This window comes from Vigna unguiculata, chromosome 1 (genome assembly GCF_037176805.1).
Source record: "Vigna unguiculata cultivar grain cowpea cultivar isolate G323 ecotype 2 chromosome 1, ASM3717680v1, whole genome shotgun sequence".
NCBI lineage: Eukaryota > Viridiplantae > Streptophyta > Magnoliopsida > Fabales > Fabaceae > Vigna > Vigna unguiculata.
This window is the reverse complement of record NC_140792.1, coordinates 15,780,798-15,796,854: the sequence shown is the minus strand read 5'-3', so window position 1 is coordinate 15,796,854 and position 16,057 is coordinate 15,780,798. Positions and strand designations below refer to the sequence as shown.

The 16,057-nt window shown below is 37.0% G+C and overlaps 2 protein-coding genes across 2 annotated transcripts; both read right to left on the bottom strand.

The window, feature by feature from the left end:
• Window positions 1-878: 878 nt before the first annotated feature.
• Window positions 879-3,495, bottom strand: LOC146888745 (uncharacterized). Its single transcript, XM_085666089.1, has 4 exons — window positions 2,813-3,495; window positions 2,531-2,647; window positions 1,755-2,297; window positions 879-1,671 (listed from the first exon to the last, which is right to left on the bottom strand). Exons 1-4 carry the CDS (start codon window positions 3,493-3,495, stop codon window positions 879-881), a joined length of 2,136 nt encoding a protein of 711 aa, XP_085522215.1.
• A 138-nt stretch (window positions 3,496-3,633) lies between these two features.
• LOC146888744 (uncharacterized) lies at window positions 3,634-6,331 on the bottom strand. Its single transcript, XM_085666086.1, has 3 exons — window positions 5,306-6,331; window positions 4,432-4,860; window positions 3,634-4,266 (listed from the first exon to the last, which is right to left on the bottom strand). The coding sequence occupies exons 1-3, from the start codon at window positions 6,329-6,331 to the stop codon at window positions 3,634-3,636; spliced, it is 2,088 nt and encodes a 695-aa protein (XP_085522212.1).
• Between the last annotated feature and the right edge of the window lie 9,726 nt (window positions 6,332-16,057).

The window sequence follows — 16,057 nt, the reverse complement described above, 5'->3', positions numbered from 1 at the left end:
TGTGGACTTTAACTAGCTTGTAACGTGGCCCGGGCTTAAGGGTGTTGCAAGAAATAGATATTAAAGGCCCAAATAAAATATTAGTGGCTTTTACATTTTGTAACAAAGATCGTTTTACAAGATTATCACCTCGGCTATCATCTAGGGTCTTGAACTTTTAAAGTTCTCTTCATTCTTAACTTTTCCTTTTCAAGTTCATTTTTTGCCATTACTTTATGATTTTCTTTGAATTTTCAACTTTTGGCTTTTTCTATTGAAATACTTTTTTCACTTTATTAAGTCCCTTTAATAGCCTTGCAATTCTTGACATGTTGATGATCCTTATTCAAGGGTATTTTGGGAAACAAAATATTATCTGCATAGGTCTGACATTTTTCACATTTTTTCACATGCATGTAACAATCATTCTCCATAGTCAACAAAAAATAACTTGCTCTCAAAATCTTTTTAGCCATAGAGTGCCCATTCATATGTGTACTAAAAGCTCCTTCATGAATTTCTTTTAATATCAACCCTGCTTCTCTTGCATCGACGAATCTGAGGAGTACCATGTCATGATTTCTTTTATACAAGACATCCCCATTTAGAATAAAACTTGAAGCTAACCTTCTCTAGGTTCTTTTATCATTCTCAGAAGCTGTTTCAGGATATTCTCGACTCTTGAGGTAGCGCTTTATATCAAAATACCAAGGCTTACCATCTGATTCTTCTTCCACTAAATAACAGTATGTTGGTTGTTCATAACTCCTCATCTTGATCATTGGCATATCCTCATCTTGACTAATTTCAAACATTGACGATAAGGTGGCCAAAGCATCAGCTAATTGGTTATCCTCTCGTAGAATGTGACAGAACTCAATGGAATCGAAATGCTTCATCTATCCTCTAATGTATGATTGATAAGGGATTAACTTTTGGTCTCTAGTCTCCCATTCCTCTTTTAACTGATGAACCATTAATGCAGAGTCACCGTACACCTCCAACACCTTCACCTTCGACTCGATAACTGCCAAAATACCCATGGCGCATGCTTCATATTGTGCAACATTGTTGGTACAACTAAAGTACAATCTTGTTGTCATCGAAATGTAATGATTCTCTGGCGAGATGAGCACTACCCCTATTCCATGTCCAAGTGCATTGGATGCTCCATCAAACAAGCGCATTGGGTCCATCTTAGATATCAACCAAGTAGTATGACTCAACATGTATTGACGCAAACGATGTGTTGCCCATGTTAATGCACAACAAGTTCGTTCCAACCTAGAATATCTTTGTTCACAACCTAAAAATCTTTTACTCAAATAATAAATGGCATACTCTTTCTTCCCTGTCTCATCATGTTGCCCTAAAACATAACCCATCGATTCATCCAACATAGTTAAATATAAAATGAGGGGCCTCCCCGATACCGGCGAACGCAGTACGGGAGGATCCTGCAAATACTGTTTGATTCTATCGAAAGCTGCCTGGCAATCTTCATTCCATTCTACAACTTGATTCTTACGCAACAATCTAAATATTGGATCACAGGTGGAGGTTAATTGGGAGATGAATCTAGCAATGTAGTTCAGTCTGCCTAAAAACCCTCGCACTTCTTTTTCAGTATTAGGAGCTGACATCTCCATTATTGCTTGTACCTTATCTGGGTCAACCTCAATACCTTTTTCACTAACAATAAAACCAATAACTTTCTTGACTTTACACCAAAAGTACATTTAGCTGGATTCAATCTGAGTTTAAACTTTCTTAACCTCTCAAACAATTTTCTCAAATTAACGATGTGATTATTTTCTGATTCAGATTTAGCAATCATATCATCCACATAAACCTCGATTTCTTTATGCATCATATCATGAAAAAGAGTCACCATCGCTCTTTGATAAGTTGCCCCAACATTTTTAAGTCCAAATGGCATTACTTTGTAACAAAATGTTCCCCAAAGCGTAATAAATGTTGTTTTCTCCATATCTTCCGGTGCCATCTTAATCTGATTATACCCGGAGAATCCATCCATGAAAGAGAACAATGAAAATCTAGCAGTGTTATCCACCAAGATGTCAATATGTGGCAATGGGAAATTATCCTTAGGGCTAGCTCGATTCAAATCCCTATAATGAACACACATTTGGACTTTACCATCTTTTTTCGGCACAGGGACAATGTTGGCCACCCATTGAGGATATTTTACTACAGCCAAAAACCCTGCATCAAGTTGCTTCTTCACTTCTTCTTTAATCTTTAGTGACATTTCAGGTTTCATTCGTCTTAACTTTTGTTTAACTGGGGACATTCTTCTTTAAGTGGAAGTTGATGTTGCACTATATCAGTATCCAACCCAGGCATATCCTGGTATGACCAAGCAAACACATCTCTGAACTCTTTCAACAAATCACATAATTTTCCTCGTACCTCCTTACTCATGTTGTTACCAATTTTAACCTCCTTTCTCTCATTTTCATCCCCTAGATTAAGTATTTCAATGATCTCTTGATAGGGTTTTATTTCTCAGTCTTTTTGTTTCACTAACCTTAACAACTCAGAAGAAGGTTCCCAATCGTCTTCATGATCATCATCCATATTATCGATAAGGTGCTCAAAATTAGAAATATTGACATCATTATTTTCAAAACATTCATTGTCATATCTGCATTATTTGGATTTATAAAAGAAAATAAATAGACAAACAAAGTATGTAGTGAAAGAAAACATAATTGAACATCACATTAACTAAAAATGAAAAATAGAACCAGTCCATAAAGACATCCTAGAATGTTTTGGAGAAAAACAAAATAAAAATAACAAGCATTACATTTGATTGAACTTAAACACCACGGGTAAATTCACAGTCTTCCAATTATCGATCTGCATGTTGGGAGGACAGGGCTGCACCAAACTGGAACGTCCTTCCCCAGATTCATCTTCAATGATTGCAACTTGACTAGCATTGATCCATCCAGCACTACGAAAGCTCTTTTTTAAGTCACAGATGGAGATCTTTCCTACCCTCGGCTCACGACCCTGCAAGCGAGCTAAGCTTCGTTCTTTCTTTTCCTCCATTAATCTTCTTTTGTCCTCCTTAGTAGGCTTGTACCCCAGGCCATATCTATTCTTGTTCTCAACAATTTTCAGTGGAAATATTGGTCCCTGTCCAACTTTGCCTAGGCCTTTCCCATATTCATAACCTTCTCTCAACATAACCCTTACCATCATCAGAGAGGCACATGACAAATATGGCTTTATCTGAAATGGTTCAACATACGTATTCCCCACAATTTCCAAAGCTTGAAAAGCTGTCTCAAGAGCCTCCTCTGTTGTTTCAATATATCGAGCAGATGAAGGACCACTCACTAGAAAATCTTCCTCTCTTAAAACTGTTACCATCTTATCCCCCATTACATACTTTAACTTTTGATGTAAAGTGGAAGGCACCACCCCTGCAGAATGAATCCAAGGTCTACCAAGTAAACAACTGTACGCTGGTAAGATGTCCATTACTTGAAAAGTTATTTGAAATATACACGGACCAACTTGAACTGGCAACTCTACTTCTCCCATCACCTCTCTTTTGCAACCATAAAAAGCTCTCACAATCATAGTACTTGGCTTCATAGGGAATTTATCACGTGATAACTACTCCAGCGTCACCTTAGGCATCACATTTAGGGAAGAACCATTATCAATCAACACACGAGCTATAACATGGTCGAGACATTTAACAGATACATGAAGAGCTTTATTGTGTCCTCTTCCCTCAACTGGTATCTCATCATCCGAAAAAGTAAGGAAATCATTAATGGTAATATTATTAACAATCCTTTCAAATTTATCCAACGAAATATTTTGTTCAACATGAGCCCCACTCAGTATTTTCATTAGCAACTTTCGGTGAGCTGTCGAATGCATGAGCGATTCCAAAAGCGAAATATGAGCTGGCATACGATTCAACTGCTCCACCACCTTGTATTCGCTTTGTTGTTTGAATTTCAAAAATTCACCGGCATCTTCATCTGATATTTCTTTTTGTTTATCTTTTCTGCATTCTTCCTCATCTTGTATCGTCTTTTCTGTTAATATCTCTTTTGCTTTTTCAATTCCATCATTTAATTTACTTCTATTGCATCCTTCCTTCCTTAGATCTGGTGGTGTAAAGAAACAACCACTCCTTGTTATCCCACCAAGACCTGATATATTTTCAACAATTGGACCTTCATGCACATAAGTGTTTTCAACTTGTTGTCCCTCACCTAATTCATGTACTCCACACTTCCATGGAACAACTCTATCACTTTCATAAGGAAAAGAGGAGGGCGTTGTTATCACTACGGATTGCCTTCCTTATTCCATGAAAGAAGGTGCAGGTCTAGTGAAATGAATCACTAAAGGTTCTGGCGTGGTTAAATTTGATTGTTCACTAGTTTGGGCCAATACCTCCTCATCCTTCTTTCCATGAAAAACTTGCAGGAAATGCTTATCAACTAGATTTTGCAACTCTAGCTTGAACTCCACACAATTATTAATAGAATGTTCGGCACCCGGATGAAATGCACATGCATTACTCATATCATATTCACCTTTTACTAGCCCCCTCTCTAATAGTGCTTCAAGAATGAATTTCATAGAGCTCCGAATTTCACTCACTTTTCTTACCACCCTGTTATCCCTAACCTCAATAGCATTTGTTGAAGTCTTCTCATGCCCCAACAAAGGGTTATTTTCAATACTAGGTTTATCCTTTTTGAATGTCAACCACCCCGCATCAATCAAAGATTGTACCTTATATTTGAGAGGAAAACACCTTTCTGTCGAATGCCCCTTTTCCCCTCCATGGTAGTCACATGTAGCATCTGGATCATAACTCTTGGAAAAAGGAGGTTATTGTGGCTTCATTGGGCAAAATGAATAAACTTCCTCTGTGCATGTCATAGGAATGGGGGTAAAATGAATAAACTTCCTCTCCCTTCTTGTATTAGTACTCTGACTGAGGTTCTCACTATCACTAGCAGTCGCTTTCTGAGGTTGTAATTGATTGTTTGAAACAGGCTATATTTGGTAATTAACAGCTGTATGGTTATCCCATGCGGATGCGGCATGAAGTTCAATTTCTTTTTTCTTACTTTGATTAAAACCTGGTTTTTTGGTATTTGCAGCCGCGGGCGAGCCATATGCAATTTTACCATTTTTATCCCAGTCTCAATCCTTTCACCAATGATGATGATATCCGCAAAAAAATAGAAGATATATTCCAATTCCCAATCATATGCTCTTAAAATGGCGGTTGTAATGTATTCACAAACATTGTAACCATCTCCTTATCATATAGTGGTGGCTCAACCTGGGCAGCTATCTCTCTCCAACGCTGGGCATACTCTTTGAAAGTTTCATTTTTCTTCATTGTCATATTTTGTAATTGTATTCTGTTTGGTGTTGTATCCATATTAAATTTATATTGCTTTATGAAAGCATCAGCTAGATCCACCCAAAAATGAATATGAGTCGGCTCAAGATGCATGTACCAATTCAACGCTGCCCCAGCTAGGCTATCTTGGAAAAAGTGGATAAATAATTTCTCATGATGAGAATGGTCAGCCATCTTTCGACAGTACATTGTTATATGGCTTTTTGGACACATAGTCCCCCTATATTTCTCGAACTCAGGCACTTTGAACTTAGGGTGTATCACCACGTCAGGGAACAAAGATAAGCCTACAGCATCACCGAATCCCTTACTTTTATTCCCTTCAATAGCCCGTAGTATTTCCTCCAATATCTCTAACTTTCCCTTGTTATTCTCAGTCGATGAAATCACTTGAGCTAGTGTCTTTTCTTGTAAACCCACACCTACAATCGAAACATGTGGTGGAATCGATACATTAGGATTTGTGTAGGTTGTGATTCCAACCACACTTTCTCCTAGGCGTACCTGGTTCCTAAAATCAACCATCCCAGTTGACACTTGGAACTGCTCATTAGGTGATGAAACATGTATGCTTCTATTACCACCAGAAAATAGATTCTTAACTTGCTCTACATACTCTGCAATTGGAGGTGTGTAACCTGGGGCTAAGCCATAAGGTGGAAAAGCTTGAGATGATGTCCCTTGACTCACTTGATGATGTGGTGGGTAAACTGGAAGTCCACTTGATACATGAGGATGAAAGCTTGGAGGGTAGGAAGTACCACCATCAACTGCTGAACTTTCTTCTGAACCCTTCATAGTCCTCAATGCCTCCAAGATCTGACCCATTTGATCCTTTATTTGGCTGATTTCACCCTTCACTTGGCTAATTTCTTCCTTCACTTCCTTGTGTGCATTTTCCCAATCCTCCATTGTTTTGGAATTTGCCCGAGTTCTATAAGGGTGTCTCAGAAACTTTGTTGTATTCACTTACTATCACTCTTCTGTTTAATTTCAAATGAAATGAGAAGTGCGAAAAAGGAAAAGAAAAGACAAAATGCAAATGCAAACATTCTAGCTAGAAACTATAAAGCTGTGTGAATAACATTGCGAGTAATAATGGAAATTAACGCGGAATAAAGTAGTCGATTCATCAAAAAAATCCACAATGTTCAGAAGTTCATAACAATGCAAAAAAGAAAGAAATCATAAACATCAACTTCGAGCTCTAGCCACTATATTCTTCATTTCCCCTACTAGCTCTCTGCAATAACCAAGGAAATCTTCAATTGCTTTTGGTGGATTGAATATACGCATTGCAATCTCAGCATCAATTAACATCCTGGGTACATCTTTAATTGCTCCGTTAGCTATAGCTGCTAACTTTGAAAAACATCCTCTCCAATACTCTGCAGTTCCTTTTAACTCAGCACATTCAGTTATCAATCTCTGATTTTCCTCTTCCGACTCTGCCCGGTACCAACTCTCCTCAGCCACTTTTGCTTCATAAACCGATACTGTATCCTTCATTTGTCTCTCAAACTCGCTGTTCCTATATTGTATGTCATTTTCTAACTCTACTTTATACCAACGCTCTTCTTCTAGCTTTGCCTCATAAGCTGTTGTCATTTTTTCTGTCTGTTGCTCCATCTCCTTAATCCTAACCTGTGCATTTCGCAGCTTGTTTAATGCCTCCCTTTTGTCTCTCGCCAATTCTTCACATAATGTAATTTTCTCACGTTCAGACAATGCCACTGCTTTCTTCTATTTGCCTCTCAAAGCTAACTCTTTGTTAGCTGCCTCGAGATCTTGTTGTACTCTGAAGTGATGGTTTCTTTCCTCTCTCTGCTTCTTTATTAATACATCACAAGTTTTGATCATGGCTTCATTATCATTTTTGAGATCTATATATTCATGGTGAGCTTTCTGAAGATCATTAACAAGCTTAACATTTTTCTGCTTCATCTTTTCTATTTCTTCCTTAAGGGTTTTGACTTCCTCACTCTCCATATCTTGTTGTTCTGGCATGAAGGAAACTGGTTTGAACGGTAGCTTCACCACTTTAACCCTATGCATTACCCATTGCTGATAAGACATCTTCTCATTTACTACCCATGGCCTAGAGTCTTTTCCTGCACGCACCATACTGCCCCAAGCACTTATAATTCGCCGGAGTAAATCATTAGAGGTCCCTTCTTCATAGCAATTCCACACTGCAACTAAAGATTCTGGATTTGGTGCACCCCGTATAGGATATCCAAATTGTCTTTGTGCTAATATCGGATTATAATTAACACAATATTTGGTTCTTATAAGAGGTACATTTGGGTACTCCCCACAGTGTATGATATGTGATCTCTGCTGCCAGGATACCTCTTGTTTGATCATTCCATTATGTAGTTGGAAAACACGCCCATTCTTGCGCTCCTTTAGCTGTTGGCTTGTAATTTTGACTAATATGAGTAATAAACCATTTATATAATACTGGAAGCAACATGACAACTTCTTCTTCTTAGATTAATAACACATATTCAAATTTCCATAAACATCAGCTAAAATTGTTGTGATTGGGTTTTCTGCATTGATCTTATATGCTATGAAAATATTGATGGCTGAGAGATCAACAAAGTTATCGATGCTTGGAAAAATCATGACACCATAAAGAACGAGCGCTAGTACATCCATGAAGGTTTCCCCCATGTCTTTATCATCCAATTGGCGTAGATGGTTCCCTTCTTAATCATTTTGCCTTCTAACTCTGCAGGGTGTATCTTCAAGATTCTTGCTAGTGTTGAAACAGATGATTTTGCATTGTATGCTTGTAAGGAATCTTGCCTTCTAATGGTAGATCTAGAATATCCCCAAATTCCTCTACTGTCGACACTAATTGAAAATCCTTGAAGGTGAAGCATCGGAGCGGCGGATCATAGTATTGGACCAAAGCAGTAACAGCTGGAACCTGAGTATCAATCTTTAGAGGATTCAGTAAATTCCCATACTTCCTTCGAAAATTGTTCCTATGGATAGTCTTCATCTTCCCCACCAACTCTCGAAGATAAGTCAAGTTTCCTTCCTTTGCTCTAATTAACTTCTTCTTTTTTAGTGACTCTGAACCAGAATGCTCTCCAACTCCATATTCCCTATTAATTTCCATTTCTTCTCCAAGAAAATTACAGACTACATGATGCTATGAATAATTTACATAACTTGTTACAACACAAAGAAAAGAACACAAACCAAGAAATACAAAATAATAATAATAATAATAAAATAAATAAAATAAAATAAAATAAACAGAGAAGGAATTATAGGAATACACATCTCCCTTTCGTGCCTTATAAGGTTCAAGCACATCATAGGATTAAGGTATGTATATGTGCTCACCAGGATAGTCTCCTATGTCCTAAGGATAAAAAGTCACTAGAGTTATGGCCCACTTCACGACATTTCTCACAACAGTTGGTAAACAACACGATGTGAGGGTATCAAATGAAGCAAACAGACTCTAGTTGGGGTTCTCACAATGACCACTTGGGAAGTACATCCACTATGGCACTGCTACACAATCCCCTTCTAATTCTAAGCTACTCAGACCCGGGTATAGGCCCGCACTCATGTCATGTACAAAATATAAGGTGAGTGTGTGAAGGGAGAAAAAAAATGCAAACCTAAACCCCCACCTGCAAAAGAGATCCATACAAAAACATATTTTCTACCCTAAGGTTCAATATCCATAAATATGGCATACACCAACAGGAATATATACATAAATCGAGAAAGGGAAAAACAAAACATCTAAATTTAACACATCGCTTTCGCATATTCGATAAAATAGGCTTGACTCTCTAGCGTCCCCAGTGAAGTCGCCATCTGTCGCAACCTAAATCACGACGGGACGACGAACTAAAAATAATGTAAATTGGAAAATGAGATTAGAAGTCTCCACCATAGTTTATTCTGGCAAACTATGGAAAACCTTAAAAATACAATAAAGTCTACGAAAACCAAATTTAGGGTCCGGGAGTCGGTTACGTGTAAGGAAGGTATTAGCAGCCTACAACACCCACCCAAAAGTGATACCTTTAATTAAATTTGCAAAAGGGATGTGTTTATTTTAAATGTTTATTTTTCCCATAAAGTAAGAACATATATTGAACAAATATATTTTTGAGTAAAAAAGGACCCGACAAGGATTAACCTTGGTCCTACGTATTCTCATAAAAATGAGAAATTAGGGCTACGTAGTTCTTTATAAAATTGTTTGATTAAATGATTTAATTTTTCAAAAGTTGTCTTTTGACATATTTGAAAATGAATGTCGTGTGACGTGAGCGGTCGATTAGACATCAAACACCTTTTTATAACTTATTTATTGATAAGAAAGAGAGTGTCATGTGATGCGAACGGTCAATTAGACACCAAAAATAATTTTTAATATTTTTGCATTTTAAAAGAAAATGTCGTACGACACGAGCGGCCGATTAGACACCAAAATATTTTTTATATTTTTACATTTTTAAAAGAAGTGTCATGTGACGCGAATGGTCAAATAAATAAACAAAATCAAATATTAAAAGCAGGGGTGCATAAACTGAAATCTGGAGGTGCGTGAAGAAACAACTTAAATATGCTAACCTTAATTAAAACAGAGGTGGTGCGTGAATGAATTATAGTGGTGCATGAAGTAAAAACTTAAACCTGCTAACTTTAATAAAAGAAGAGGGGGTGCGTGAATGAACTATGGTAGTGCCTGAAGTAAAAACTTAAACCTGCTAACTTTAATAAAAGAAGAGGGGGTGCGTGAATGAACTATGGTGATGCAAGAAGTAAAAACATAAACAAACCCTAAAGCTATATATAAAAAAAACGCAACTCTTACTTCGTCTCCTACCTCCCGCCGCCACCACCCAAACACCATGATTGTCCTTGTTCGAGACCCATAAGCGGACCACCACCGGCGGCAAACGACCAACAACGGCGGCGAACGGCCAACAACGGCGGCAACCCCTATTCCCCAAAAACGTTACCAACACCAACACCTTCTCACATCGCATCACCCCAGAATCCAACACTGGTTCAACCGTGGCTCACCATCTCTCTTGTCACGACCACCACAACAACGCCGGTGACCACCGCGAACAAACACTTACTAAAGCCGACACCAACATTTTATTTTCACCACCGAATTTTATTTTCTAGTGGCAAATCCACTCCTTTCTATTCCTTTCTATTTCATTATTTAATTGGTGTGCATTGTAAAACAAACAAAGAAGCGTTTTTGTGATATGAAATTGTTCAATTGTTTTTACCGGCATATAATTAACGATCAAAAGCCTCAACTCAGAACATCATACAACATGCAAAAGGTTTGAAGATAGATAAATGCGTACCTCTTTTGCAATTCTGCTTTTGATTCAGAATACTGTTGGTTTACTGATTGGTTCTCCCTTTGCAATTCCGAATTCAATGATTTGAATAAATGTTGCCTAACCGTGGTGCCAAAAAAATGTTCCCTCCAATCCACAATTTTTATTTTCAGTATTTATTTTTAATTTTTAATTTTTGAATTTATTAATTAATAAAAAACGAAAATATATTTTTTAAATATATATATATATATATATATATATATATATATAAAACAAAAAGATTATTTTACTTTAACGCTTAAAAAAAAACATAAATTAAAAACTTTTATTATTTAATTTTTATTTATTACATTTTTTTTAAGAATTTATTATTTTTTAATCTCTTTTTTTAAATATGTAACAATTATTTTTAATATATATATATATATATATATATATATATTATTTTATTTTACTTTATTATTTTATTTTTATTATTATTACTGTTATTTTATTTTTTTATTTTTTATTTTTTTTATTTTTTTTATTTTTTATATATACTTTTATTTTAAAAACAAATTATTTGTCTAGACGAAATTGGGTGTTGACAGGTGACTTTTGGGTTCCCATAATTTTAGTTACGATCAGCCATTAAGTGGTTGGATCATTAATAGTTTTAAGTGGGATGCAATTTCAACATATGTGTCTTTTGTAATTCCAGTGGTTAAAGCTTCTTTATAAGCTGAACCATTTTAGCCAATGAAACAAGTTGGGTTTCATTTAGAAAATATTAGTTTTATCTCATCTATCTTAGTGAGAGTGATTCTCCTAAGTTCTGGAGTGATTCAACAATCTTGAGTTTTTATCAAAGCTCTTTTTTCCCTTTGTGTGTTTAAATTCTTAGGCTTGTCTTCCATTCTTGGATATGTGATGTCAATCAATTTCAACTACATCTTCTTATCTATTTCCATTTTCTCGTTTTAAATAATTTCTCACTTATCTTGCTTATTGGCATTCCAACCTACATAGATCCATAAAACGAATCCACCCCTATGGATTCACATCACTTTGAATTCAGAGCCAAGCTCACGAGATTTGGAATAACAATGGAAGTTTATTATACAAGGTGTTTCATCGAAGGCAACCATGTTAATTTGCATTCGATTATGGAAGCGACAACAATGTTGTGAGCCAAAGATTGGTGGAGAAACTAAAGTTACCAACAAGTTTTCATCCGAATTAAGCATGGATCAATTTCAATATAGGGCAATGTGTGAAAGAAGTATTATGTAATATTGCTCCCATGGACTCTTTCCATCTTCTTTTGGGAAGAGCATGGCTTTGTTTTAAAATACTCAGTCTTGATGAACGTTCCCTTTCTTTGAGGCATGAGGGACATAAAATGAAGTTCAAATTTATGACACCAAGACAAGTCAGTAACGATCAACATAGGTTGAAGCAGAAAATAGAAAAAGAAAGAATAGAAAAAGAAGAAATAGAAACTGCAGAAGGAAGGGAAAATGAAGAAAAACAAAAGGAAGTGGAGAAAGAGATGATGGAAAATTTATTTGCCAATGGTTTCTCTTCTACAGTTTGTGATGTCATTTTACAGGATTAGAAGGATAAGCAAGTGAATGAAACACACCAGCTTCCATGTTTAAAGAGGAAGCTTGTTAACAATGCTTTATTATGCATTTGGTCCACTGATGAGAAATAAATTTGTCAAACACAACGCATGGAATTATTTATTGTTTCATATCAAGGTGGGGGTAGTGTTGGCAAGAGAGGTGCTCCACATATTGCAACCACTAGAAATGAACAAATATGAATATAATCAAGTTGAATTTGATCCTAGAGGAAGAGAATTAGTTTCAAGTTGTGGAAAAATAAAGTCCTTCACAAGATCACAATAAACTTAAATTATAACTAGTTGAAAAATAAAACGTTAAGATTCGGGACGAATCTTCTCAAAGAAGGACAGTATGATATGAATCGCATCATAACTCAAATGGAGAAGGACTAATGCACAACTTTGTTGCAATTATTTTTATTTTTATTTTTTAAAGGTATTAATTTTTTTAAATATGGTTCAATTCATTGTAAAATTGGCTTACCAATGTTTTGGTTTAATCAATAAATGGGCTCTAGTTTAGTTTTATTTCAAGTTGTAATGATGACCCAATTGCAACTTAGTCATCAACCTTTGGGAGACAAAGAGGATGCTTGGCTGACTTATTTTTGGTGACTTTTGGGTTCCCATAATTTCAGTTACAATAATCCATTAAGTGGTTGGATCATTAATATTTTTAAGTGGGATGTAATTTCAACATATGTGTCTTTTGTAATTCTAGTGGTTAAAGCTTCTTTATAAGATGAACCATTTTAGCGAATGAAACAGGTTGGGTTTCATTCAGAAAATATTAGTTTTATCTCATCTATCTTAGTGAGAGTGATTCTCCTAAGTTCTGGAGTGATTGAAGAACCCTTGAGTTTTATCAAAGCTCTTTTTTCCCTTTGTGTGTTTAAAAGGCTTGTCTTCCATTCTTGGAAGTGTGATGTCAATCAATTTCAACTACATCTTCTTATCTATTTCCATTTTCTTGTTTTAAATAATTTCTCACACATGTTGCTTATTGGCATTCCAACCTAGATAGATCTATAAAACGAATCCACCCTATGGATTCACATCACTTTGTATTCAGAGCCAAGCTCACGAGATTTAGAATAACAATGGAAATGTATTATACAAGGTGTTTCATCGAAGGCAACCCACGTTTATTTGCATTTGATTACGGAAGCGACAACAATGTTGTGAGCCAAAGATTGGTGGAGAAACTAAAGTTACCAACAACCTTTCATCCAAGTTAAGCATGGATCAATTTCAATATAGGGCAATGTGTGAAAGAAGTATTATGTAATATTGCTCCCATGGACTCTTTCCATCTTCTTTTGGGATAAGCATGGCTTCGTCTTAAAATACTCAGTCGTGATGAACGTTCCCTTTCTTTGAGGCATGAGGGACATAAAATGAAGTTGAAATTTATGACACCAAGACAAGTCAGTAACGATCAACATAGGTTGAATGAGATTATAGAAAAAGAAAGAATAGAGAAAGAAGAAATAAAAACTGTAGAAGGAAGGGAAAATGAAGAAAAACAAAAGGAAGTGGAGAAAGAGATGATGGAAAATTTATTTGTCAATGTTTTCTCTTCTACAGTTTGTGATGTCATTTTACAGGAACAAAAGGATAAGCAAGTGAATGAAACACACCAGCTTCCAAGTTTAAAGAGGAAGCTTGTTCACGATGCTTTATTATGCATTTGGTCCACTGATGAGAAACAAATTCGTCAAACACAACGCATGGAATTATTTATTGTTACATATCAAGGTGGGGTAGTGTTGGCAAGAGAGGTGCCATAAGTGCAAAAATGGTATATTACAACAAGATATTACAACATTTACACGCAAACCGATGTAGCACAGTGCGAGGTGGCATTTTTGAAAATACTGAGACTATTATTACATCGGTTATAAAGAAAACCGATGTAACATTAATTTTTTTCGAGAAAAGAAATCAAAAAACCAAATTTTAAACACTACTACATCGGTTCTCTCTAGGAAACCGATGTAGTACCCGGATTAATTTCCCTACACCTGCTGCTTTCCCCCTCATTTCTCGTTTTCTTCTTCGCGTGTGCTACTTCTTCATTTGCTCCGCTCCTCCGCTCCACCACTGTAATGCGAATGCGAACTGCTCCTCTACCTCTCGCCGTTCAAGCAGTCGTTGCCACCGTCGTTCGTTCAACCACCGCATACCCTTGCCCGCGCAACCCTTCGTCCGGCCACGCCGCTTCTCTGGTTTGGAACTCTACTTCCACCGCACGGCCACGCTGCTGGAGCTCCGTCCGCCGTTAGTCACCTCCGTAGTCAGACCAATCGCGCCTCCATCCGCCGCTTCTCTGAGGTTGGGGTTTGGTCAGAGCGCCGCGGACATTACCGCTTTGCTGGCCCTCGCGCTGCAGCTCTCCCGCCACCGCAGCACCGCGTCGTCGAGGGGTCTCCGACGTCATTCGTGAAAAACGCCGCTGCCGCGACTGCCACTTGTTGCTGCCACCCTCTCTACGCTGTTGGAGCTCCATCCGCCGTTAGTCGCCTCCCGTAGTCAGACCAGTCGCGCCTCCATCTGCCGCTTCTCTGAGGTTGAGGTTTGGTCAGAGCGCCGCACTCGTTGCTGGCCCTCGCGCTGCACTCGTTGCTGGCCTTCGCGCTGCAACGCTCCTTCCACCTCGCCCGTTGCCGCTGCAGCTGCTATTGGTTGCTGCCACACTCTATTGGATGTTCAAGGCTGTGTAAGTGTTGTTTTACTTGCATTTGGTGGTCTAAAGGTTCAAACACTCTCACACTAGGCAAAAATTTTCATCTGCTATAACGGTTAGTTTTTTCAAATTTTATATAATTTTAATTCTTATATTTATTGGTATTAAATTTAAATCTTAATTGAATATCTAATTAAGATTATATTTGTTAATGTGTGCTTATGGTTATTATTAAACGTGTTGGTTGTGTTCGAAGGTGTCCGACCCTCGACAATGTTTTTAGAAATTAGTTGAAGTATTTTTCAATCAATGATTTAATGATGTTTTTCAATCATCAAGAAAACCATTTTTATAAACTTCAACTGTTCATTTGGACAGTTGGGGAATATTGAATGCCAGTATAAACAAGCTTTTTATGTTGTGTAGTAATGGATCGAAGTTGGGTGCATGCTAGTCGAATCACTGATGTGTATGAGAATGGCGTTGAAGAGTTTCTTCAATTTGCTCAGTGAAATGCAACACTCGTGAATGGAAAATATTATTGCCCTTGTGTTAATTGTTTGAATTTTAGACGACAATCAATTGAGCTGATACGAGAACATCTCCTTTGTGACGGTTTCTTAAAGAGTTATAGAACGTGGACCTAGCATGGTGAAGTTGTAAATCTCTCAAGCATACCTCAATCTGAAGAGTCAAATGTATATCATGAAGATCGCATGGAGGATATGATTGATGATATTGGAGAAGACAATTTTAAAAACGCACAAGTGTATGATTCATTGAAAGATGATTCAGAAAAATCTTTATATCCCGGTTGTACAACATTCACGCGTTTGTCAGCAATATTAAAATTATTTAACATCAAGGCAAGAAATGGGTGGACCGATAGAAGTTTCACTGAATTGCTTGAATTATTGCATGAAATGCTCCTAGAGGGGAATATGTTGCCGACCTGACACTATGAGGCAAAGAAGATGCTATGTCTGATGGGTATG

Coding starts and splice junctions, on each gene's coding strand:
- LOC146888744 (XM_085666086.1), bottom strand. CDS start 6,331: ATGGAGGATTGGGAAAATGCACACAAGGAAGTGAAGGAAGAAATTAGC. Junction 4,861..5,305: donor CACTATATGATAAGGAGATG/GTTACAATGTTT, acceptor CCTTTTTCCAAG/AGTTATGATCCAGATGCTAC. Junction 4,267..4,431: donor ATGGAAAGAAGGATGAGGAG/GTATTGGCCCAA, acceptor GTTCCATGGAAG/TGTGGAGTACATGAATTAGG.
- LOC146888745 (XM_085666089.1), bottom strand. CDS start 3,495: ATGGACATCTTACCAGCGTACAGTTGTTTACTTGGTAGACCTTGGATT. Junction 2,648..2,812: donor GTGTTTAAGTTCAATCAAAT/GTAATGCTTGTT, acceptor CAAATAATGCAG/ATATGACAATGAATGTTTTG. Junction 2,298..2,530: donor CCTTCTTCTGAGTTGTTAAG/GTTAGTGAAACA, acceptor TTCCACTTAAAG/AAGAATGTCCCCAGTTAAAC.